The 27075-nt window shown below is 45.8% G+C and overlaps 1 protein-coding gene across 1 annotated transcript; it reads left to right on the forward strand.

The window, feature by feature from the left end:
* pi4k2a (phosphatidylinositol 4-kinase type 2 alpha) lies at positions 1-26977 on the forward strand. The gene is made up of 9 exons (XM_033034124.1): positions 1-431; positions 12179-12379; positions 13108-13239; positions 15118-15271; positions 16133-16194; positions 18228-18327; positions 19150-19283; positions 19939-19998; positions 22421-26977. The coding sequence occupies exons 1-9, from the start codon at positions 63-65 to the stop codon at positions 22577-22579; spliced, it is 1371 nt and encodes a 456-aa protein (XP_032890015.1). The 5' UTR covers positions 1-62; the 3' UTR covers positions 22580-26977.
* Positions 26978-27075: the final 98 nt, after the last annotated feature.

Below are 27075 nucleotides of genomic sequence, written 5' to 3' on the forward strand. Positions count from 1 at the left end.
TGGAGGGAGGGAGACAGTCGGTTGGACCGCTGCTGTTGCCGCTGCCGCCGCTTCGCTGCTCCATGGACGAGACCAGCCCGCTGCGCTCGCCGCTCCAGCCGCCGCCCGACACCTACCTGGCCACGGTGGTCACGGCCAGCCGGGGGGCGGCGGGAGCGGGCGGCGCGGTGCGTGTACCCGCCGCCGCCGCCTCCTCCTCCTCCTCCTCTCCGCCCGGTTCCCCCGGCGGCCGCGGGCACGAGCGCCAGCCGCTGCTGGGCGGGCACGCGCACTGGCACGGGCACGCGCCCGCCGTCCTCAACGAGTTCCCGGACGAGCCCGAGATGGCGGAGGCGCTGCGGCGCGCGGAGCAGGCGCAGGAGTTGGGCGTCCACCCGCAGCGCATCAGCCAGGGCTCCAGCGGCAGCTACTTCAGCAGAGACCCGCAGGGGGTGAGTACAGGGGGGGAGAGAGGGGGGCTGGGGGTGAGGACCCTGGGGATGAGTACAGGGGGGAGAGGGGCTGGGGGTGAGTACAGGGGGGGAGAGGGGCCCTGGGGGTGAGGACAGGGGGGGAGAGGGGCCCAGGGGATGAGGACCCTGGGGATGAGTACAGGGGGCGGGGAGACGGGCCCAGGGGGTGAGTACAGGGGGGGGGGAGAGGGGCCCAGGGGGTGAGTACAGGGGGGGAGAGGGACCCAGGGGGTGAGGACAGGGGGAGAGAGGGGCCCAGGGGGTGAGGACAGGGGGAGAGAGTGGCCCAGGGGGGGAGAGGGGCCTGGGGGGTGAGGACAGGGGGGAGAGGGGCCCAGGGGGTGAGTACAGGGGGGGGAGAGGGGCCTGGGGGGTGGGGGAGAAGGGCCCAGGGGGTGAGTACAGGGTGGGAGAGGGGCCCAGGGGGTGAGTACAGGGGGGGAGAGGGGCCCAGGGGGGGAGAGGGGCCCAGGGGGTGAGGGCCCAGGGGGGAGAGAGAACCCTGGGGGGTGAGGACCCAGGAGGTGAGGACAGGTGGAGAGAGGACCCAGGGATAGTGGGGGTGAGTGGACCCTGGCGGTGAGTACTGGGGGAGAGAGGACACACAGGGTGAGTACAGGGGGACAGAGAACCCAGGTGTGAGTACAGGGGAGAGGGGTGATAACAGAGAGAGAGGGCAGAGAGGAAATGGGCAGCTACTTCACTAGGGTGTGGGAGACGGGGACGGGGGGGCAATTTCATAAGTGACACTCGGTGTGAGTACCGGGGAAGAGAGGGAGGAGTGAGAGACGGAAGTGAGGGGGAGAGGTTCAGTTACTTCATCAGAGACCCCCCGGGGGATGTTGGGTGAGTGGGGGAGTGATAGTGGGAGCTATTTCATCAGAGACTCCCATGGGATGAGTGGGGACGGGGGAAGAGAGGAATAGGAGAGTGGGGGGAGTGTGGCAGCTACTTCCTTAGATACCCCCAGGGAAAGGGGAGAGGTGGGGGGCAGGGAGGGAGGACAGTGGCTCCTGAGTTACGAGTAGCTCTGTGTTGCCCCATAAATCAGGGGGTCCTCGTGGTTAATTGTAGTTGCCAGTTTCCAAAGCTGCTCTCTCAAGCAGCCTCCTGCAGTGAATTTGCCTTGGTCCATAAGAAACAATGGTGTCTGATTACAGTGGGAGGCTTTGTTGATAAAAGGTTTTGTTTTCAAGGCTGGTCTTCGATTTAATAACATTTATTAAATTTAATATTTTATTGGGATGTATCACCATGGTTTTGGAACGGCTCCATCCAGGACTGCAAGAAATTGCAGAGAATTGTGGAAGCAGCCCAGACCATCACACACTTCACGCTGCCTCGGCAAGGCCACCAGCATAATCAAGGACCAGCCTCACTCCGGTCGCTCTCTCTTCTCTCCTCTCCCATCAGGCAAGACGTACAGGAGTTTGAAAATGCACACTTCCAGATTTAGAGACAGTTTCTTCCCGGCTGTTATCAGGCAACTGAACCGTCCTCTCACCAGAGTGGTCCTGACCTACCATCTACTCTATTGGAGACATTCGAACAATAGAAATGGACTTTACTGCAATTTATCTTGCACTAAACATTATTCCCTTTATCCAGTATCTGTACTCTGCGGACAGTTTGATTGTAATCATGTATAGTCTTTCTGCTGACTGGCTAGCATGGAACAAAACAGCTTTTCACTCTACCTCGGTGCACGTGGCAATAATAACGTAACCTGGAGGTTGTTCTTGTGTGCGGGAGTCCACAGAAAGAGCATTCATAGCATGCGGAGGGGCAGTATATTAGAATTACAGTCACTGCTCAATGAATGGAACTGAATGGAATCTCTGTGCAGTTTATTGCATCTTGACCGTGACTGATTCCCTCAATGAGACCAAAGTAGTCCCTGCATCTGCTTCATTAAGTGAGGCATGGAGCCTGTTAATAAACTGACTTTATGCGTTTAGTTTTAGGTTATTATAATCATGTGTACCGAGGTACAGTGAAAAGCTTTGTTTTGCGTGCTACCCAGTCAAAGAAAAGTCTGTCCATGAATACAGCCAAGTCATCCACAGTGCCCAGATAAAGGATATAACATTTAGTGCAAGATATAACATTAGAGTCTGATTAAAGATAGTTCAAAAGTCTCCAATGAGATAGATGGGAGGTCAGGACCACTCTCTAGCTGATGATAGGATGGTTCAATTGTCCGACCAGAGCTTGGAAAAACTTCCTGAATCTGAAGGTGTGCGTTTTCATACTTATGTACTTCTTGCCTGATGTGAGAGGAGAGAAGAAGGTCTGGGGTGAGACTCATCCTTCATTTTCCTGGTGGCCTTGCCGAGGCAGCGTGTAGAGTAGATGGATTCAATGGAAGGGATGCATTGTTTCAAACTCTACGTTCAAGAAAATACACCAGCCTCAAATAAATTCAACGTTTCAGGGACAGGGGGATGTCAGCTGGTCAATAGAGAGAGGAAAACGGTTAATGACTCGGGTCAAAAACTGCATGAGCATGCAAAAGGAAACAATTTTAATCTAGGTGGCAGAGAGATGGGGAAGGCAAGTCAAAGTACTGAGGCAGAGCATTTGTCCTGAAATATTAACTTTCTCTCTTCACTAAGGGTGTCTGGCCCGAGTATTTTCCTGAGTTTACTGATTTTATTTGAGTTCCAGCATTTGCAATTTTTGTAACTTTTAATACATCTGCCCAATGAGAGGTCTAGGCACTTGTTTTAGATCAAGTCTAGGGTCAAGTGTTTTACTGTCATATGTACTGAAACGGAACAATGAAATTCATACTTGCAGCAGCACAATAGTTTTGTAAATACATACTCAATAGATAATTTAATAAGCAACCAATGTTCAATTAATAAAAAGCCCCAATATCGTGTAAAAACAAAACAAAGCCCACAGTCCTTGGTGCAACCCAGGCAGTTTGGAGTTCATAGTTTAGTTAACTGCATTGAGGTATAGTGAAACGCGTTTGATGTGTGCTAACCAGTCAGCGAAGAGACTATACTTGATTACAATGGAACCATCCACACTGTACAGATACAGGATAAAGGGAATAACAGGGTAAAGTCCAGTAAAGATAGTCCAAGGGTCTTTAATGAGGTAGATCGTAGCTCATGGTCACTCTTTAGTTGATGGCAGGATGGTTCGGTTGCCTGATGGCAGCTGGGAAGAAACTGTTCAATAGTGTTCGCAGTGTTCAGTAGCCTGATGCTTGTTTGGAAGAAGCTGTTCCTGAACCTTGACATTACAGTTTTCAGACTCCAATACCTACTTGCTGTGGGCAGGAGTGAAATGAGAGCATGGCCGGGGTACTGTGGGTCTTACGAATATAAGATCTACTTGAGTTCTCTTGTCCATTTGCAGGGCACTACTTTGCTGTAAAACGATTAAGGCTAACAGCAGATTATCTTGCGACCTACGGTTTTGCAAGTTCCTGATCAAGTACAGAACATCGAAAAGCTTTGAGTTCTGAGTGTAAGAAGTCAGTGAGTTCTAGAGATACATCGTCCCAACAAGTCTGTGCCGACCATCAATCACCTCGTCCACTAGTTCTATCCTACACACTAGGGACGATTTCCAGAAGCCAATTAACTTACAAACCTGCACGTCTTTGGAGTGTGGGCGGAAACCAGTGCACTTGGAAGAAACCCACGCGGTCACGGGGAGAAGGTACATACTCTGTACTGACAGCACCCGAGGTCAGGATTGAACCTGGTGCTGTGAGGCAGCAACTCTACCGCTGTGCCACTGAGTTATCGGCTCCGTATTTACTCCTGTCTGAAAATGATAGAAGCTGATGCACACGAGGCAACTGTGCAAATGTTTAGCTTGTGCCTCATTGTTCTTTGCGTTGCTTTATCTGTGCTAGAATGCTGGAAACCCTGATAAGCAAGGATTAAAAATCAAATGCGTGACAACGAGTCACTGCAAAACTAATCTAAACCATGAGCTGCTGAAATAAAAGGACTCGTGTAGGAGTAACTCAGTGGGTCAGGCAGCATCTCGGAGAACATGGATAGGGGAGGTTTCGGGTCGGGACTGTCCTTCCTGAAATGTCACCTATCCATGCTCTCCAGAGATGCTGCTTCACTCGAGTTACTTCAGCGTTTTGTGTCCTTCTGTAAACCAGCGTCTACAGTTCATTTTTCTATACTTCTCTTGAATTGTTCCACTCAGGGTGAAAATATCTAGAGACTTGAAGGCACTGTTTTAAGGTAAGGTTTAAAGGGATGAGTGGGGCAAGTCTTTTTTCACAGAGGGTGCTTGATGCCTGGAATGCACCGCCTGGGGTGGTGGTGGAGGCAGATACAATAGTAACATCTAAACGGCTTTTAGATAGGCACCTGGAAGTACAGGAAATGGAGAAATATGGATAATTCCCGGGATGGTGGGACTGTCATACGTTGAAAGAATGGAGCGGCTGGGCTTGTGTACTCTGGAATTTAGAAGGTTGAAGGTTATATTAATGATCTGGACGAGGGAATTGAAGGCAATATCTCCAAGTTTGCGGATGACACTAAGCTGGGGGGCAGTGGTAGCTGTGAGGAGGATGCTAGGAGACTGCAAGGTGACTTGGATAGGCTGGGTGAGTGGGCAAATGTTTGGCAGATGCAGTATAATGTGGATAAATGTGAGGTTATCCATTTTGGTGGCAAAAACAGGAAAGCAAACTATCTAAATGGTGGCCGATTAGGAAAAGGGGAGATGCAGCGAGACCTGGGTGTCGTGGTACACCAGTCATTGAAAGTAGGCATGCAGGTGCAGCAGGCAGTGAAGAAAGCGAATGGTATGTTAGCTTTCATAGCAAAAGGATTTGAGTATAGGAGCAGGGAGGTTCTACTGCAGTTGTACAGGGTCTTGGTGAGACCACACCTGGAGTATTGCGTACAGTTGTGGTCTCCAAATCTGAGGAAGGACATTATTGCCATAGAGGGAGTGCAGAGAAGGTTCACCAGACTGATTCCTGGGATGTCAGGACTGTCTTATGAAGAAAGACTGGATAGACTTGGTTTATACTCTCTAGAATTTAGGAGATTGAGAGGGGATCTTATAGAAACTTACAAAATTCTTAAGGGGTTGGACAGGCTAGATGCAGGAAGATTGTTCCTGATGTTGGGGAAGTCCAGGACAAGGGGTCACAGCTTAAGGAAAAGGGGGAAATCCTTTAAAACCGAGATGAGAAAAACTTTTTTCACACAGAGAGTGGTGAATCTCTGGAACTCTCTGCCACAGAGGGTAGTTGAGGCCAGTTCATTGGCTATATTTAAGAGGGAGTTAGATGTGGCCCTTGTGGCTAAGGGGATCAGAGGGTATGGAGAGAAGGCAGGTACGGGATACTGAGTTGGATGATCAGCTATTGTCTATTGTATGATGTGCAGACAGGCGATGGTTTAACTTGAAATCATCTTCAGCACTGACCCTGTGGACTGAATGGTGTTGCATTCTTCCATGTGCTATTAGTTGAATCCAACAAAACTGCTCTAGACCTCCCCACCCACAATTTATTGAAAATAAAGTATTATTTTGTTTTGATTAATAGCTCTACCTCAGGCTTAACTTCTTGACTAACATTTTTGGATTGTGGCATAAATTTCCACAGCCAATAGTGGGAGACCCCCCCCCCCGATGAATTGGTGCCATCATCATTGTGCTTATTTCCAATTCAATCTTGCTGTTTGGTTTGGCCCTTGAAACTCTCTTCCCTACTTTTGTTGCTTCAAGTATAACACTGGAAGGATTGGATAGAATATTCTTCCATCTTCTACCCTATCAAACATGAAGTTATCCAAAATTCTGCTGTTTCATTCCTAACCTGCATGCATCCAGCAATCCTCAGATCAATTACATGCACAGTGTCCTAATGCAGGTCCTATACATCTACATATCACTCCTCGGCTTCCTATGCTCCAGGGGAAAAAAAAGACCCAGCCTAGTCGACTTCTCCAACTCGAAGCTACCAGTTCCAGTATCATCCTTAACAAATATTTTCATGGCCTTTCCAGTTTAATGACATTCTTTCTGTAGCAAGGCAACCAGAACTGTACACACAACTCCAAATGTGGCATGCCAACATCTTGTATAGTTGAAACATGACTCCTGCACTCAATATCTAGATCATAAGGCAAGTATTGCACATACCTACACCACCAAAGATGCGGAAAAGATTTACGAGAATGTTGACAGGACTTTAAGGCCTGAGCTATCGGGAACGGTTGAGCAGGCTTGTACTTTATTACCTGTAGCGCAGGGGGATGAGGGGTGATCTTGTCAAGGTGTACAAGATCATGAGAGGAACAGATGGGGTTAATTCACAGTCCTTTACCCAGAATAGGATTATTGAGAACCAGAGGACATAGGTTTAAGGTGAGGGGGGAAAGATTTATTAGGGACCTGAGGGCAAACGTTTTTGCACAAAGGGTGGTGGGTGTATGGAACGAGCTTCCAGAGGAAGCACCATCACAATGTTTAAGATACATTTAGACAGGTACATTGATAGGATAGGTTTAGAGGGATATGGACCAAACGCAGGTAGGTGAGACCAGTGTAGATGAGCATGTTGGTCAGCGTGCGTAAGTTGGGTCGAAAAGCCTGTTTTCAAGGTATATGACTGCACCCCTTGGCCCCTCTGTTCTACAACAAATCTCCAAGGCACTTTGCTTTGAGTAATGCCCTCCTTAGCACTAGATTTCTTGGGAATAGGCATGTGTGAGTCACTAAACATAGAACAGTAGAGCACAAGAACAAACGCTTCGGCCCACTTGCCTGTGGCAAACATGATGCCTAGACCAGCACTTATTTACCTGCACATAACTTGTATCCCTCCATTCCCTGCAGAGCCATGGGCCTATTCAAAAGGCTTTTTAATGCCACTGATATATCTGCCTCAACCACCACCCTTGTCAGCAGGTTCTAGGCACCCACCATCCTCTTTAAAAAAGAAAAAGCCCCACACATCTCCTTTAAACTTTACCCCTCACCTTAAAGCTACGTCCTCTAGTATTTTTCCATCCGAAGAAAAAGGTTCTGACTGACTATGCTATCTATGACTCTCATAATTTGACATACTTCTATCAGGTCACTGTGCAACCACCGGTGATCCAGAGAAAACGATCCAAGTCTGTCCAAACTCTCCCTGTAACTAATGCCCTCGAATCCATGCATCATATCTGGTAAAACTCGTCTCCACCCTCTCCAAAACTTCCAAATCCTGTTATGGGGCAACCAGAACTGCATGCAATACTCCAAATGGGGCCTAACCAAAGTCTTATGAAATGCATCATGACTTCCTGATTCTTATACTCAATACTCCGACCTATGGAAACAAGCATGCCAAATGCTTTAGTGTTACTTTGTATATACCACACCGTGATATTTGCAGTGGAGTTCCCCACCACTTTTGATTTCACTTAGTGCGGGACAGTGGTGCAGCGGTAGAGTTGCTACCTCCACGCTAGAGACACTGGTTCGATTCTGACTATGGGTGTTGTCTGGAAGGAGATTATACATTCTCCATGGGAACATGTGAGTTTGTTCCGGGTGCTCTGGATTCCTCCCACACTCCAAAGATGTGCAGTTTTGTACATTAATTGTCCCTAGTGTGTGGGATAAAACTAGTGCACGGGTGATCATTGACTGACTCAGTGGGCTGAAATGTCTAAATCTCTGAACTAAACTAAACACACACGTCTCCAAATGCGGCGTAATCATAGCCCTATAAAGCTGCATCATGACTTTCTAACTCTGCTCAATGCCTGAGCTTTGAATGCGAACTCTTCACTTTCAATTCTGTTTCATGTTTGATGTTATTGAGTAGATATGTTTTACGTTGGAGCAACCTCAAGATTTAGGAGTCTGGAGTAATACAGTAGCCCCTGGGGGTGGGGATGAGAAATGGTGTCCATTATTGCTGATTGTTCACTATAACTGAGTATGGGATTATTGAGTAATCGAGTATCATTGTGTAAGTAGTAGAAACAAGGAACTGCAGGTGTATGTCCCGCGAGGAAGTGGCCGGGATGTGGTGCAAACTGGTGGTGGCGTCTGCAGCCTGGTGATGAAGGTCGGACGGTCTGTCCGTTATCACCGAAATCTGTTAGAAAGAAGTCTGTAATAACAAGGGTTTACTTTAATGACTTCCTGAGCTTTATTCCAAATATAGTCACAAAAATACTGGAGTAACTCAGCGGGTTGAGCAGCATCACTGGAGAAAAGGAATAGGTGCCGTTTAGTGTCGAAACCCTTCAGTCTGGGGGGGGGGGGGGGCAGGGCGGGCAATAGAGATATGAAAAGGTTCAGAACAAATCAGAGGCGGCACTGATGACCAAGGAATGGTAGAACCCACAATGGTCTGTTGTTGGCTAAATTAAATTTTGTTTCCAGTGCGGCCCTTTACAAGTTCTCAAATTATAGGAGTAGAATGAGGCCATTCGGCCCATCAAATCCACTCCCCCATTCATTCATGGCTGATCTCTGCCTCCTAATCCCATTTTCCAGTCTTCTCCCCATAACCCTTGACACCCATTCTAATCAAGAATTTGTCTATCTCTGCCTTAGAACTCAATTCAATTCAATTCAATTCAATTCAACTTTAATGTCATTGCGCAAATACTGAGTATGGGTACAACGAAATGCAGTTTTGCGTCAGTCCGTAGTAGTGCAATATAGAAATTTAAAAAAAAAAGAGGATACAGAATAATAAAAAATACAGAATAATTAAACAATGGGGACGGAGGGACCGGAGGAATCTATCGGCGGGACTCCAAGTTCAGCAATGCGACGGTATGATTGTAGAAGCTGTTCCTCATCCTACTGGTACGAGACCTGAGGCTCCTGTACCGCCTCCCTGATGGGAGGAGGGCAAACAGTCCATGGTTGGGGTGGGAGGGGTCTTTAATGATCTTCCCAGCCTGTTTCAGACACCGTTTTCGGTGGAGGGCATCCATGGCAGGGAGCGGGGCACCGATGATACTGGTTTGGCCTCCATAACCCTCTGTGGTAATGAGTTCCATAGATTAACTACCCTCTGACTAAAGAAGTTCCTCCTCGCCTCCTTTCTAAAAGAGCGCCCATTAATTCTGAGGCTATGGCCCCCGGTCCGAGACTCTCCCACCAGTGGAACCATCCTTTCCACATTCACTCTATGCCTCTATCTTCCTCAGGCAAGGTTTATTACTCTGGCTGAAAGATTCTGCTGTAAAGATGAGCCTCTTCATGCAAGTTTATTCTTGTTATTTGCATACCACCATTTCATGAAGAATGGCTTTTCCCAAGAGTGCCATATGCTCTCACTTCTGCACACAAGCTGTGACCAGGGTTAATGCGCGGTTCCCAGCAGTAAGATGAGAACAAATGTAGATGAGAATACTGTCTAATACTGTCTCTGCCTTCAGCTGTCTGAGGAGAAGCGCCCTGAGCAAAGGAGACGATGGCCAGAAGGTTAAGCAGAGATTAATAGACTCTTGATTAATATGGGCGTCAGAAGTTACAGGGAGAAGGCAGGAGAATGGGGTCAAGAGGGAAAAATAGTTCAGCCATGATTGAATGGTGAAGTCGACTTGATGGGCCAAATGGCGTAATTCTGTCCCCATAACTTAAGAACTTTTGAATGCTCAGAATAAAAGGACACATCTTCAAAATGAAGATGAAGAGGAATTTATTTTTTGGCCAGAGGGTGGTGAATCTGGAATTCATTGCCACAGGCACTGTGGAGGCTGTCATTAGGCATTTTAAAATCGGAGATTGATTGGTTGTTGATTAGTCAGGGTGTCAAAGGTTACGGGGAGAAGGCAGGAGAATGGGGTCAAATGGGGTTTCCATGTTGTATCCCTAAACACTCCATCTATTGTTGGGAAAGATACCACCAGTCCTTCTGTTGGACTCTTAGTTGGCTTTTCTCACATACGAAAACTATAAAACCTAAGTAAACATTTTCTGCACTCTCTATCTTCCCCTTAGCTCTACATATTGTACGTGAGTTTGACGGTTGTATTTATGTATAGTATATCTGATTGGATAGCATTGAAAACAAAGCGTTTCACTGTACGTGACAAGAATAAACCTAAACCATATGTCTCCATTGTCACCGAGTGTGATCGGGTGACCAATGGTCGGCGTGGGCTCAGTCGACTGAAAGGCCTGTCCCATACTGTATTTTCCAATCAATCAACGGGAAAATGTAGTTGGAGAATGGTCTCGGAGTAAAGGCTGGAACTCAGTAGCAGGGCGATAGACACAAATCTCAACCTGAAAATTCACCTATTCCTTATCTCCAGAGATGTTGCCTAACTCACTGAGTTACTCCAGCATTTTGTGTCTATCTTCGGTGTAAACCAGCATCTGCAGTTTCTTCCTACACAGCCAGTAACAGGGTGGTCGTATTTAAAATAAAACGAGTGAGTGAATGAAAGGGTTTGACTCGGTGTGAAGAAGGGCCTCGACCCGAAGCGTCACCTGTCCATATTGAGAGACATGCTCCGAGATGCTGCCTGACCCGCTGAGTTACTCCAGCACTTTGTATCTTTTGTGTAATTTGATTTCATTTGATTGAACGAGCCATTTTGCCAAGCTATCTTATGGTCGGTGCATATCTGGCTTAATGGGTAGAAGCTGGGCTTGGTTTCACAGCTGATTGCTGTTTGGTGCACTGGGTTCCCTTGTCTCTGCCAAGAAGTAGATTCCTGAATGTGCAAGTCATTGTTAGTGCTGGCGAGGCAAGAATGCCCCCTCATTACATTTTATTGAAATTTTTTTTTTTGCAATTTAACCCTAGTGGGATCAAAGTTATGCATTTAAATTTTTTTTTGGCATGGTTTATTATTGTCGCATTGCATAAATGCATTGAGAAACCTTGTTTTGTGTACGAAGGAACTGCAGATGCTGGTTTACACTGAAGATAGACCCAAGGTGCTGAAGTAACTTAGTGGGTCAGACAGCATCTCCGGATGAAAAGGGTGGGTGATGTTTTGGTTCGGAACTCGTATGAAGAAGTGTCCCGAGCCGAAACGTCACCCACCCATCCTTTTTCTCCAGAGATGCTCCTAACCCAATGAGTTACTTCAAAACTTTGTGCCCTATCTCCTTCAGATGGATATATGCCAGAGGGGGTAGTTGAGGCAGGTATTGTAACAGCATTTAAAATACATTTGGATAGGTATATGGACAGGAGAGGGATTTGGCCAAACGTGGGCAGCTGGGACTAGAGTAGATAGGACATCGTGGGCAAGTTGAACCAAAGGGCCTGTTTCTGTGCTGTGTGACTATATGACGTGCATAGTTATGCTAATTCTTTTGTAGTCTTTGGAATGTGGGAGGATACTGGAGCACCCGGAGGAAACGCATGCGGTCATGGAGGGAACATACAAACTCCATACCAGACGTGTTCATACAGATCAGAATCGAACCTGGGTCTCAGGCGCTGTAAGGCAGCAACTCTACCGTGGCATCACCATGCCTAGGTTTAGAGGGATATGGGCCAAATGCAGGTAGCTGTGACTAGAATAGATGGGACATCTTGGTCGGTGTGGACGTGTTGAGCCGAAGGCCCTGTTTCTGTGCTGTATGACTATGACATTCATATTTGGTCTAATCCTTTTGTACTGAATCAATTATTAATATCGGCTCATTGAAAACATCGTGAAGAAAGATTGTCACTTGTAGTTTCTTGATCTGTTCAAATACTGGGAACATTTCTGACAGGGCTGTTTTCTCTCTACCTACAGAGCATCATAGGTGTTTTTAAACCTAAAAACGAGGAGCCATACGGACACCTGAACCCCAAGTGGACCAAATGGCTGCAGAAACTGTGCTGTCCATGTTGTTTTGGCAGAGACTGTCTCGTTCTCAATCAGGGTTATCTCTCAGAGGCTGGGGCAAGCTTGGTGGACCAGAAACTGGGGCTGAATATCGTACCAAGGACTAAGGTAGGTCTTTGCATTGTGTGCATGTACTCTTTGTTGTTTTAACCGTATTTTCCCTCTGTCCTCAAAGAGTCATACAGCGTGCAAACTGGCCCTTCAGAGCAACTTGCCCATGCCATCTAACGTGTCCCATCCACACTGGTCCCACCTGCCTGCGCTTGGCCTACATCCCTCTAAACCTATCCACGTACCTGTTTCTTAAACGTTGCGAAAGCACCTGCCTCAACTACCTTCTCCAGCAGCTTGTTCCATACACCCACAACCCCATGTGTGAAAAAAGTTACCCTTCGGGTTCCTATTAAATCTTTCCGTCCCCACACTAAAACTATGTCCTCTGATTCTCAATTTCCCTACTCTGTGGGTTTACCCTATCTATTCCTCTCATGACTTTGTACACCTGTCTAAGATCATCCCTCATCCACCTGCGCTCCAAGTCCTAGCCTGCTCAACCTCTCCCTATAGCTCACGCCCTCTAGACCTGGTAACACTTCTCTGAACCCGTTCAAGCTTTTTGACAACATCGTGTATGGTAATATCTGATGTGAGCCCCCAGCCCATTCAACAGCGCCATTCCTTTCCTCCGTTTGTCGCCATCTTGAAGCCAATTTTCCATGACCTTGTTGAAAGGTGGTGTGGAGAAAAGAGGACAAACGTTCCCAAAAACCACACTGAGCGCGGATTGAAAATTGAGGTCACCTACTGCTTCTAAAGCCCGTTCTCCCTTTCTCCAGGTAGTACATTTAGCAAGTGAAACTTTCAACTACAGTGCGATTGACAGAGTGAAATCCCGGGGTAAGAAACTGGCTCTCGAGAAAGTGCCAAAAGTAGGGCAACGGTTTCATCGGGTAGGCCTACCACCCAAGGTACAAACCTCTGATTACTGCTGATATTTTACCTTCCCGGTTGTTGTTTACGCTTTCTGCAATCAAACAATACGATTATTTTGTTTTAACTTTTCACACACGTCACCTCTGAAAGCAGATTGTCACGTTTATGCGATAAGAAGGAACTGCAGCTGCTGGTTTATACCAAAGGTAGATTTATAGAAAGATAGATAAACCTAAGGGCGCACAGTGGCATAGCGGTAGAATTGCTGCCTCACAGCGCCAGAGACCTTCGTTCGATCCTGACTATGGGAGCCGTCTGTACAGAGTTTGTACGTTCTCCCCATGACTACGTTGGGTTTCTCCGGGTGCTCTAATTTCCTCCCATATCTCCAAAGAGATACAGGTTTGCAGGTTAATTGCTTCGGTAGAAATTGTAAGTTATCCATGGTGTGTAGGTGTAGGATAGTGTTAGCGTACGGGGATCACTGGTCCTGTGCTGTACAGTTCTAGGCACCAGGTATGATGGGGTACAGGTACAATGAAAATCTTGCCATAGCAGCATCATAGGGATAGATATTCAGACAACACAAAAACCTAAACTACACATTATTCATAAATTACACAAATTCTGCAAGATTGTTAAAAAAAATTTTTAAAAGGCAGACTGCAAAAAGCAAACGTCAGTGCAAAGCACACAATTTCAATAAAAGTCGACTGGAAAAACAATGGTGTTCTACAAACCCCATTTCCAACTGATTTGATGCAATGATTGCAAGTCCATCAAACATTGATATTTAACTTTTTTATTCTAACGTTTTCCAGTTCAGCAACCTGCAAATCAGCTATTCTAGCTAACTGTGTATTTTAAGCTGTTTGCTATGCCATTAACGGTCATGTTTCCATTTCCCCATCCTCTCCCTCGCATCTCCCAAATAACTTTCTCAAAACGTATCTCTTTAACCGGGAGAAAACAGGAGAATTAACCTATTCCAGCATACTGATTAGTTCCTACTTTTTTTTTCTATCAATCTCCACTTTAAAAATACCCAATGACTTGGCCTCCACAGCCGTCTATTGCAAATAATTCCACAGATTCTGTTCTGTTGTTTTGCACAATCCCGCAGGCGTTGCCACTTTCATTTCACTGTACATCTTGTATGTGTATGTGATAAATAGAGTTAACTTGACTTGTGATTCACCACCCTCTACTACACTATTCAATCTTGGCTGATCTATTTTTTAATTTCAACCCCATTCTCCTGCCTTTACCCCGTAACCTTAGACGCCCTTCCTAATCAAGAATGACTTGTCTTCCACAGCCGTCTGGGGCAATGAATTCCATAGATCCGCCACCCTCTAGCTAAAAAGGAAATTCCTCTACATCTCCATTTTGAACGTGCATCCTTTTATTCTGAGCATTCTGAACTTACAGTGCATTTCTAATTGTTTTTGCTGTGCTATTAACAGACATGTTTCCATTTCCACACCCTCTACCCCTCGCCTCTCCAAAATAACCTTGAAGCCATTTTCTTTAGCCCACTTAAGGTGGGGCAAATTACTACTGGCCAGCAACTGCTGCTGATCGTTTGGAAATATTTTCCCAGCTCCCAGGGTGGTACAGCGGTAGAGTTGCTGCTGTACAGCACCAGAGATCCAGGTTTGATCCTGACTATGGGTGCTGTCTGTACAGAGTTTTTACGTTCTTTGTCTGTGACTGTGTGGGTTTTCTATGGGCGCTCCGGTTTCCTCCCACATCCCAAAGAGGTGCAGGTTTGTAGGTTAGTTGGCTTTGGGTGATTGCTGGTCTGTGCTGACTCGGTGGGCCGAAGTTCCTGTTTCTGCGCTATATCTCTAAACTAAACTTCTAACGTTAACTTGAAGTGAAACGAGTTTCCCCAATTCTTTTCTACATAGGTTGGTTCCTTCCAGCTGTTTGTTGAAGGCTATAGAGACGCGGATTATTGGTTGCGCAGGTTTGAGGCAGAGCCTTTACCCGACAAAAACAACCAGCAGCTGCAGATGCAGTTCGAGAGGCTGGTAGTCCTGGACTACATCATCAGAAACACAGGTCTGTGCTTTTTCCATTGCTGCAACTGTGTGATTACCTCGAGGATAGACACAAAATGTTGGAGTACCACAGCAGGACAGGCAGTATTTCTGGAGAGAATGAATGGGTGACGTTTTGGGTCAAGACCCTTCTTCAGACTGATTACCTCTTTCGATTTAGATTTATTATTGTCACGTGTATCAAGGTTTGGCTTAGTTTAGAGATATAGCGTGGAAACCGGCCCTTCAGCTTACCGAGTCTGCGCCGACCAGCGATCGCCCACACACAAGTTCTATCTGACACACATGGGGCAATTTACAGGAACCGAATAACCTACAAACCTACGCACAGAAGGCACCCAAGATCAGGATGGAACCCGGGTGTATGGCAGCAACTCAGCAGGTCAGGCAGCTCCTCTGGAGAACATGGATAGGTGACATTTCAGGTTGGGACCCTTCTTCAGACTAATTGTAGTGGGAGTTTGTAGGTTTAGTTTAGAGATACAGTGTGGAAACATGCCCTTTGGCCCAATGATCACCCCATATACTAGTTCTATCCTACACACTCGGGGCAATTTACAGAAGGACACTGTGGACGGCTCGATTGTAATTATATATTGTCTTTCCGCTGACTTGTTAGCATGCAACAAAAGCTTTTTATTGTACCTCGGTACGCGTGACAATAAACTAAACTAAACTATCCAGATTCCAGTTGTTTCATTCACACTGAATGAACTGAATAATGGCTCCTTCCCAAAGAAGGAAATTCTCCGTGCTGTTAATATTTAAAGATGATAAGTAAATTATAAACTGGCTATGCCTGATGGGAAGGAGAATACATCGACTTTATCACAACGATCTCTCTCTCTCTTTTTCTTTACAGATCGAGGTAATGATAACTGGCTGATTAAATACGACTGCCCTACGGATGGAGCTAGCACGAAGGCGAGTTGGGTTTTATTTTGTCTTCAAAGTTAAAACCCGGTCTTTTTGCATGCGGTACATAACTTAACAATAGAAGAAGCATTCAACTCGCCTATCAATACATGCTTCGTTTACACCTTTAAAAAGGATATGAGAAGGAATTTCTTTAGTCAGAGGGTGGTGAATCTGTGGAATACATTGCCTCAAACAGCTGTGGAGGCCAATTTTGAGGCGGAAATTCTTGATTGATATGGGTGTCGGGGATTATGGGCAGAAGGCAGGGAAATGGGGTTGAGAGACAACGATAGATCAGCCATGATTGCATGACAGAGTAGACGATGGGCCGTGGCCTAATTCTGCTCTGAGAACTTATTAACTCCTCTTAATCCTTTGATCAATACGGAAACAGGCCCTTCAGCCCAACTCGTCCATGCCGATAAAGATGCCCCATCCAAGCTAGACCCGTCAGCAGCTAGAGAGCAGTCATGATACCATCTACCTCATTGGAAACCCTCGCAGCAGAAGAGTCTTTTCACATGACAATATACTGAACTACCCAGAAAACAAAAAGATGCATGTCAGTTGCTTGTTAATGCAAAATGGCACGGGTGACCTCAGAGGTTGGTACCAGGAATGTTAGTTTAGTTCAGAGAGAGCTGGGAGGGTCTAGGTTTAAGTTAATTATTGTCACATGTACCAAGGTACAGTGAAAATAAAATAATTAGTTTTATAAATCTGGGGTGGAGAGAGGGAGAGGATGGAGAGGAGAGGGAGGGAATACAAGAGGGAGGGAGGAAAAATGGAAGGAGAGAGGGAGGGTGGGAGGGAAAGGGGGAGGGAGGGTGAGAAAGAGGGATGGAGGGAGAGAGGGAGGGTGAGAGAGGGCGTGAGGGAGGGAGAGGGAGGCTTCCAAAATGGCTTCTACATCATCATCTGGTACTAAAAGCAGGAAGCAGCCGTTCAAACAGCAGTATTTATAGAGATGGCAATGAATGTACTATCAAGTAAAGTACGTAGAAGACATGTCAATTCGTTGCAAAGTTATGCATTCTTGTACTCTTACATGGGTATGACTACACATAAAACTTTTTTTTCAACAAAATGTCACCATGTAAAAATACTGATTTCCTCAGCAAAATACTGATTTTCAGGTACTAGAATACAGAAATGCTCTGTCAAAGATTAGCAGCTCTGTTTATGTGCAGGCATATAAGCAATGGTCTTGCGTCATGTACGGCACAGGCATTATCGGCCGAAGGGTGCTGTTTAGTTTAGAGATACAGCCTGGAAACTGGCCCTTTGGCCCACAAAGTCTGTGCTGACCAGCTCTATCTCAGTCTGTGAACTCAGCCCGTTGGTTGAACTTAAACCTACACGTCGTTGGAATGTGGGAGGAAACCAGAGCACCCGGAGAAAACCCGCAGGGAGAAGGTGCAAAACTCCGAACAGACAGCACCCATAGTCAGGATTGAACCCTCCAGCGTTGTAAGGCAGCAACTCTACTGCTGTGGCACTGTGCCACCCTATACTGTTCTATGAGCATGTTTCATCTCTGATCAGAATCTCCAGCCTTGGAGGTGATCACAATTGTCAGCTCAGTGCCACCAGCCTGAATAGAGTAACAGGTTTATTTAAAAAGCTATGATAGACACACAGTTTTGGAGTAACTCAGTGGGTCAGGCAGCATCTCTGGTGAAACGTAATAGGTGATGATTCGGATTGAGACTTTTCTTCAGACTGAGAGTCAGGGGAGAGGGAAACTAGAGGTGGCTCGAATTTCTAAATACCTTTAGTTTCCCTCTTCCCCCGACTCTCAGTTTGAAGAAGGGTCTCGACCCGAAACGTCACCTATTCATTTTCTCCAGAGATGCTCCCTGACCTGCTGATTTACTCCAGCACTTTGTGTGTAATCTTTGGTGTAAGCCAGCATCTGCAGTTCCTTCCTACATAATAAAAGTGGTGCCCCTCTTATTGTGTAACATATTTAAAGGGACATTTGAAAGTGGGCTAAACTTTTGACATTTCTGAAGCATCTGTTGTGTGTTTCCTTCCAGGACCCTGACTGGGTGGTGGTGAAGGATCCTATAATAAAGATAGCAGCCATAGACAACGGATTGGCATTTCCTCTGAAGCACCCAGACTCGTGGCGGGCATGTGAGTAAAACCCAGATGAAACAGAATAATATCAGCCGTATTAATGTGGGGAGTTTCATTTTGAACTTGAGTTGATTTTGGATAGTTGCACTGGCTTTGACGCCTGAGGTTAACTGAAGCAAAAAGCCTATGGGAGAAGTTGAACGGTATTGATGTAGCCCTGAAATTAGTGTGGGTCATTTGATCAGGTGTTAATTTTTCATGTATTAAGTTATTGAAAGGGGCGGCACAGTGGCGCAGCGGAAGAGTTGTTGCCTCAAAGCACCAGAGACCCAGGTTCGATCCTGACTACAGGTGCCGCCTGTATGGAGTTTGTACGTTCTCCCTGTGACCGTGTGGGTTATTCCTGTGTGCTCCTTTTTCCACTCACATTCCAAGGACGTGCTGATTTGTGGATTAATTGGCTTCTGTAAATTGTCTTCTATCCTAATGTGAATAGAACAAGTGTATGGGTGCTCGTTGGTTGGTGCGGACTTGAAGGGCTGTTTTCACGCTGTATCTCTATACTTTCATGCATTTGTTATTGAATTCTGATTACATTGCCAGTGTAATTATGAAGGCCATTGCTCATATTTTATGTAAATGTACGACTTGTCCGTGGTAGCGTGAGGTGTAAATGGAGTAATTGGAAGAGTTTGGTTTGTGTGATGCGTCCACAATGCTCTGCAATTTGTTGTGCTCTTGGATGGAGCTGTTCCCAAACCGTGCTGCGATGCATCCCGATAACATGCTTCTACGGCACATCTGTAGAGGTTGATGTGAGTTGTGTGAGAGAACATTGGTAAGACGTGAAGGCTAAGGAAGATTTACTTTTACCCTTAGATCCTTTCTACTGGGCCTGGTTACCTCAAGCAAAGACACCATTTTCGCAGGAAATTAAGGACCTTGTTCTTCCGAAGATTTCAGATCCAAACTTCATCAAAGATCTCGAAGAGGATCTTTATGAGCTCTTCAAGGTTAATAGCTATTCCTTACTAAAGCAAATCTGTATTTTACCTGTGTGGTGGCGAGGGCAATGCTTAGGTTAGCAGTGACTACTCGCAATAGAGTGAACGCACATGGTTTATTCTATTTAGTGGTAAGATGGGGAAGCCGGGTTCAATTCTGACTACAGGTGCTGACTGTGCAGAGCTTGTACATGGATAGGTGACGTTTTGTCAGGACCATTCATCCGCTTCAATCACGTGTGCTTTAATGTTCATTTCCTCCATATTTCTCCCTGTGGCTGCCTGGATTTTTACCGGGTGCTCCGGTTTCCTCTCGTCTCCCAAAGAAGCGTTGGTTTTTTTTTTAGGTTAATTGGCTTCAGTAAAATTGTACAATTGTCCCAAGTGTGTAAGATAGTGCTGGTGTACTGCATGGACTCAGTGGGCCAAAGGGCTTGTTTCCACGCTGTATCTCCAAAGTAATATAAAACAAAAGTGTCATTTTGTGAACAGCCAGCATCTGCAGGTCCTTGTTTCTACTGCTAGTTTTAGATGATTCTCTATAGAGTCTGTGGTTTGTGAATTCATGTCAGCAGGATTCCACGGCAATAATTTTAGTTTTTGTTCTGCTGGATGCAGGGTGTGAGGGGTTTGTACTAATTTAAAATGTCATTTCTTTTTGCAGAAAGATCCTGGTTTTGATCGAGGACAGTTCCACCAGCAAATTTCTGTCATGAGAGGGCAGGTGAGGCACTGGTTGAATGTTCTTGGATTGTTTATACAGGTCCACTTGGTAACTCCTATAATCTGGACAAAATTCAGATAGCGCACTTGAAATCCCCCCTGGAAGACCCCCGAACGTATGGCACCTGGCCTGGTTGAGGCGGCCGATCCGGTTTAATTTAGTTTAGTTTGTTTAATTTAGTTTATTGTCTGACGTGTACCGAAGTACAGTGAGAAGCTTTTTTTGTTGCATCCCATCCAATCAGCAGAAAGACTATACATGATTAAAATCAGGCCGTCCACAGAGTACAGATACAGGATTAAGGGAATTACATTTAGTGCAAGATAAAGTCCGATTAAAGGTAGACACAAAATGCTGGAGTAACTCAGCGGGACAGGCAGCATCTCTGGAGAGATGGAATGGGTGACGTTTCTGGTCGAGGCTCTTCTTCAGACACACAAAGTCCAATTAAAAATGGTCTGAGTGTCTCCAATGAGGTAGCTCAGGACTGCTCTAGTTTGTGAGAGGATGGTTCAGTTGCCTGATAACAGCGGGGAAGAAACTGTCCCTGAATCTGGAGGTGTGTGTTTTTACACTTCTGCACCTTCTTGCCTGATGGGTGAGGGGCGAAGAGGGGGTGAGACTGGTCCTTGATTATGCTGGTGGCCTTGCCGAGGCAGCGTGAAGTGTAGATGGAGTCAATTGAAGGGAGGTTGGTTTGTGTGATGGTCGGCTGCCTCCACAACTCTGCGATTTCTTGCGGTCTTGGATGGAGCTGTTCCCAAACCATATCATAGTCATAGAGCAATGTAGTGCGGAAACAGGCCCTTCGACCCAACATGCCTCATCTGCACTAGTCTCACCTGCTTGCTATTTAGGCTGTGGGCCGAGGAGCTTTTTCGTTCAGGTTCGTAATCCAACTCACGGAACTACCTGAAATTTTAACATATTGTGTAAAAATATTATATAAATCATACCTGAAACTCGTCAAGAACAAAACCGGCACTTTTTGTTTAAATATGACAAATTTCCAATTTTCTGAGTAGTAATTGTCCAGTCAATGCACGTTTGACATTGAGGTCGGACACAAATTGACCAATACCGCGCTTTGCTTTATGGTCGCTAGGCAGCAAGGACTCTGGGATCATGGCTGCCTCATTATATCAATAGCAATAGCAAGGTTTCCAAGGATAAAGGTAATGCTAACCTTGCTGATCATTTTGTTTTTCCATTGATTTATCTTTATGAAGTTATGATGTGAACTGTTAAATAAAAATGATAAATAACAAATGTACAGCTAGGGTTAGGATTGGGGTCGGGATTAGGGTCAGGGTCGGTCAGTCAGGCTTGTCGGTAGGCCGATGGATGCTGTGGAGGATCGGTCGGGCTGTCGAAAGGCCGGTGAGTGCAGCAAGGGGTTGGTCGGGCTGTCGGCCCGCCAGTGGATGCTGCGAGGAGCCGGTCGGGCAGTTGGTAAGCCAGTGAGTGCTGCGAGGGGTCGGTCGGGTTGCAGCGAGTGAGCGGGCGGACTGACGGAGCCGGCGCTATGGGCGTGCTAAAGGTGGCCCGGGCGGCGTGCAAGGCAGTGCTGCACCCCACCATCATCACCACGACGATCCAGAAGGGCATGCTGGCCGAGGTGGACGTGCTGCGGGGCCACACGTACGGAGCCCGCAGCCGGTCCTGAAGCGGCTCCAGCTCCAGCGTGGGCAGCTCTGGAAGGGGGGCGAGTTAGGGTTAGTATTTTCCTCTCAGTGGAAGATGCCTTAGCCTTTGCCCAGCCTGGCACTGCCCCAGTCCCATTATGGCCGTGACCCACACTCTGCACACTGGCAGTCAGTGGGGTTCAGTAAACGGGGGAACCCACAGGAACTGCCCTCACCCATTAATTAGGCTGGTTCTGGAGCCGGACCTCTGCGGCAGTCTCATTCAAATAACACACACAACTATATTAATTATATTATTTTTATATAATATAATTATACATAATTATATATGGTTACAGTCATATTCACGTCATTATATATATATAATAGTTTAAATAGACTTACATGGAAATAGGCTCCCCATGGTGTAATATGGGCATTGGACACTAAATGGCGCTTACTTTTTTGATCTCATTTTCTAATTAGTTTAATTAATTAATGTGCAACTTTTGGCACTGACGAGTTATGACTTCCTTCTCAATTATATTTTATCTAAATCTGTGCAAAATTTCATGTAGTTCCGAGACCTGGGTCACAAAAGTTTATTTCTAGACATTTTTGATGCTCGGCCCACAACCTAGTGGCCCATGCTGCGATTTATCCCATTAAAATGCTTTCTGCGGCACATTTGTGTTTTTAAAAAAAAAATGTGATTTATCTCTGCTATTGTACGCAGTCTGATGTGATGTTTGTTTTCTCCTCTACTCCTTCTTCCTCCTCCCCATCCCGAACCCAAGATCTTGAACCTCACACAGGCTTTGAAGGATGGGAAGTCGCCTCTGCAACTCATCCACATCCCGCCGGTCATCGTCGAGACGACTCGGAGCCACCATCGGAGCAACGACTTGTACACACAGAGCTTCCAGAGCAGGAAACCCTTCTTCACGTGGTGGTAGCGTGGCCGCAGAGAGGGAGAGCCATCCCGCGAACATAGTGATTGAAGGTCCTGACCGTTCTCGTCTCCTTCACCCTCAGTGGGTTTGTGTCACTACTTGCAGAGCGAGAGGGGCCCGCTTTGTGCGTTGCCCCGTGTATGACCATTGCACAAGATGTCACTACGTCCCTACAAAATGGTGTACGTGGGGGAATTCTTCTGGATTTGCACTTAATTCAAGTACCCTTCCCCGAATGGTTCCATCATTCCTCTACACCCAGCTCCGCTTGGACCCACTGGAATTGATGCTGCTGCTTCTATTGAGCTAATTTGTGATGCTTTAGGCGCAGTCTCTCTCCGCTGTCTTAACTCTCTCCTGTTTACTGAGCCCCGGAACTGCAGTTTGTTTTGCACTATTAATGGTTTTGGTTCAAATTGCAACCAGGCGCACTTCACGGTGAATGTATGGCCGTGCTGAAAATGGAACAATCTGCTATGTTCATCGTCCTTCCCAACCCACCTGGCAGCGCGTTCCTGCTTTGAAAAGATGTCAAGAGATCTGCGATTACCAGAAGCAATCGTGCCGCCGTGCTTTGAACAAACATCTGTGAGGAGGGACGTGACTTAATGTTCGTTCGATTGGGATGGGTCGCCGCGGAGAGGAGAAAGGGCATGATAATTACTCCCATCCGCTCACCACAACCTTGCCGCAGTCTGAATACCCTGGCGGGATCGAAACCTTCCTCGCTGCAGACTTCATCCTCTAACCTACGGCATGAGTCTGCACTTCTGTAGATAACTCCCCTCCCTCTCCTGCTCTCCTCCCTGACCTCCTGCTCCCCTACATTACACCTGTTTAAGTAGGGGAAGGAAGGGGTGTGCATGTGAAATGGCATTCAGTCTACATAGTTCGATTGATCATGAACAAGAAATAACTGCAATCAGAAGCCAATATAGCATGTATACAAACATGCATGTATATATATCTATATTAAAAAAAACAAGCCAAAAATAATTGTTAATGCAAAACATTTTGCACCAGGGTCTTGTAGCTGCCTGCTATTTCCAGTGCACCACCTCTTGGCATTATTGGTTTTAATCTTGCTGTGACTCAAGTATGCTCAGCAGATTCATGTTCAGGTTGCTAATATTCCACTTTGCTGATCTTTCTGCCTTTATTTCCTCTCCCAAACAAAGTTATTTCTCTGGAGCAGTGATGGCGGAGTGAAAGGAGGTGGTGCTGGTCTTTGAAACGGTCTGCTTCCTTGGCTCCCAGTTGTCAGACTGAGGAGACGAGTGTCTTTCCTCTTGATTCCCCATGCTTCCTGCCTTCACATTGGGTGCAGTGGGGAAAGCAAGCTGTTGGCCAGAGGTCAAGGAGACTGTGTTGAGAGGCAGGTGATGTCCCATTTAGGTCATGTGTTCCCCTTGGAATGGGCAACTTGCTTCATCTCTGAAGTTGGGCACATACACCGCAAGGTTTAAAGATTCTCTCTGATTTGCTGCATTATAAGCCACAGAATGATCACCCACATAATGAGAGGAGGTAACAGCCTCTGATTTGTTCTTTTTATTAAAATGCTTAATATGAGAAATAAGCTGCTTGAAATACAAACTCTGACCTTTAGAGCCAGATTCCTGATTAGATCGAGCAATTGGCTGATTTGCAAATGGATCTACTTAAAAATTGAATGGATGGCCCTCATCTCTCCTGTGGTGAATCTGATGTTCTCTGATTCCAGGCAAGCAGAAACTACCTTGTAGCTCTTAACTTTGTCATCCCCTGACTAAGAGACAGCAGAATTAAAACGGTGTCCAAGTTATCCTTTGGTACGTTCAAGATTGAAACACAAGCGTGCAGTAAAATAATAATTGCTTCAGTAGCTGTAATGCCCAGACTGGATTGCGTCTGCTTCTAACACTAAATCCTGCGGTTTTATAGACCCTGCTCCTAATTATTATTGAGGTAGAGAGAGGGTTGAGGTGTGCAACACGCTTTGTAAATTTGTACTGATGGTGAGCCATCATCGAGGCTGATCAACGTTTGAAAGCTTCTAACGTCCTCTGAAGTTTTATTTAACAATCGTTTACAGAAGCAAGGTGGTCTCGGATGTGAAAGGAGTCAACGTGCTCCCACATCACAGCTATAGATCCTGGTGTCTTGCTCAATTACTAAAACATGGTGCAACAATAGCTTGGCTTGAGTGAGTGGGATCACAATACAACTTTACATATCAGCAAATATCTCTCCATCCATCTTTGTCACCAGAAATCTTTGCAAGAATTGCAGATGCTACTTAAAAAAAGCGACACAAAGCACCGGAGTAACGCAGCGGGTCAGGCAGCATTTCTGGCGAACATGGATAGGTGTTGTTTTGGGTGGGAATTCTTCATTGAAGACCCTTTCGGACCCAAAACGTCACCAATTCATATTATCCAGAGATGCTGCCTGATGTGCTGAGTTACTCCAGCACTTTGTCTCTTTTTTTGTAAACCATCATCTGCAGTCTCCTCCATCTTTGAATTAGATACTTTTGACGATCCTTTGGCATAGAAACCCCCTTCCCCATTCTTTTTATTAATCTTGTGTCTTTTAACATTTTTTCCAAAATTTTGTAAAAAAAAAAAACAAGGAACTGCAGATGCTGGTTTACAAAACAAAGACAAAGTGCTGGAGTAACTCAGCGGGTCAGGCAACATCTCTGGAGGACACGGATAAGTCTAAAGACGGGTCGATCTGAGGAGCGGCATAGAGATGCTACCTCACAGTGCCAGTATATGAACCTGAAACGCCACCTACTCGTGTTCTCCAGAGATGCTGCCTGACCTGCCGAGTTACTTGCTCTGTGACTTCCTTTGCATCCATTTTGTGTCAACAGAGAGTAAAACGTTATTGAATGCGGTCAGTCCTACCTTGAGTACACGTGGGTACTTTTAAGGAAGAAAAGCTATTTAGTTGATAAGTGTGACTTTATGTTGGTGTTACAAGCTTGTCTGCCAATCTCTCCCAACTCTGAGGTGGAAGAGAACTTAGGTTTGTTTTTTTAGGGAGGAGATGGGATATCTAAAATGAGCACATAATGCTCCTGTGTCCTGCTACGGCCCGCCATCTTATTTTGACCTATTTTAAAACTTAATTTAATAATAAAATGGGAGAATTGGGCAGTAAAGTAAGAACGGCTAGTTGCTACCACAACAAACGTGCTGAGATTCAGGAACGGCAGTGGAGAATTCAAGTTGCCTATTTGCAACTGAACATTATTTTCCCACGGCCACTACTCTTGCCGGTAAAGGTTGTGAACTTCGCCAAGTTCATCTACTATCATCTCGAATGTCCAATATTTTGCCTTGTTTATTAATACATTTTTAAGCAGAGGTTAATTAATGCCCTGAGCTAAATCTGACCATAGCCTCATCTACTCGGTATGTGTTCTGGCCAAGTCGGCTGTTCATTCACCAGGTGAATTTATTTTGCACTGGGGCTAAGTTATCAACAAAACGTCACTGAATTAATAGGCTTTAATTTATTTCCTTACACAATTATTTAATGTGTATAAAGTGTGCAGCAATAGCTTTAACCTGGGTTGATTTTGTTGAGCTACGCAAGTGATGGAATGGTGGTGGTGTGTTGTTTGGGGTATCCTTTACACTGTGCTTCCTGTTTTCTCGCAGCGTTCAGTGCCAAGTGGAGCTAGTTAGCTAATGTGAAGAAGAATTATCTGGCTTCTATCTACAAAATGAGTGAACACATTGGGCAAAGGTTAAGTGTTCAACTTTTGATTTATTCCTGGGGGGAGGTATTTGAAATGTGAATGGAAAATCCTCAAAGTAAGCTGCACAGTTTTGAATCCCGTAGAGGTTATTTTAGAGCATTGTAAACGGATAGCTGTGAAGTTAAGTTGGTCAGCACACTTACTGTGTTCTTTTGTGAATTAAACCAACTGATCATTTGTACTTTAATGTATTCCCTCAGCTGTGATCGGAGAGAGACGATTCCAGAACCCCGACACCACATTTTGTAGGAAGGAACTACAGGTGCTGAATTATATCGAAGATAGACACACGCTGCAGTGGGTGAGGCAGCATCTCTGGAGAATAGGAATAGGTGAAGTTTTTCAGGTCAGAACCCTTCTTCAACATCACCTACTCCATTCCTCCAGAGATGCTGCCTGACCCGTTGAGCTACTCCAGCATTTTGTGTCTCTCTACTGACAACACATCATCACATTTGTTAGAAAATATACTGGCTATTCTTTTTGGTTTCCCAGGGTGCACATTAATGCATTAATGCATTGACAGAAGCAATCTCTGCAGTAATTTTTTGTGGCACAGTGCAATAGTTCTGATTCGAGGAACTCGATTGGAAGGTGCCTGTGTAATGCTGTCGATGACTGAAACAAATAAAACTTCAAATATTCTACGATCTGGTCCAGTTAGGACTGATTTTAAAACGATTACCCCATGGGTTTTGTTTCTGGCAATAGCTGAAGTCACAGCCTTATTTAATATTTGTGTGTG

This window comes from Amblyraja radiata, chromosome 15 (genome assembly GCF_010909765.2).
Source record: "Amblyraja radiata isolate CabotCenter1 chromosome 15, sAmbRad1.1.pri, whole genome shotgun sequence".
Lineage (NCBI taxonomy): Eukaryota > Metazoa > Chordata > Chondrichthyes > Rajiformes > Rajidae > Amblyraja > Amblyraja radiata.

Coding starts and splice junctions, on each gene's coding strand:
- pi4k2a (XM_033034124.1), top strand. CDS start 63: ATGGACGAGACCAGCCCGCTGCGCTCGCCGCTCCAGCCGCCGCCCGAC. Junction 432..12,178: donor TCAGCAGAGACCCGCAGGGG/GTGAGTACAGGG, acceptor CTCTACCTACAG/AGCATCATAGGTGTTTTTAA. Junction 19,284..19,938: donor ATCTTTATGAGCTCTTCAAG/GTTAATAGCTAT, acceptor TTCTTTTTGCAG/AAAGATCCTGGTTTTGATCG.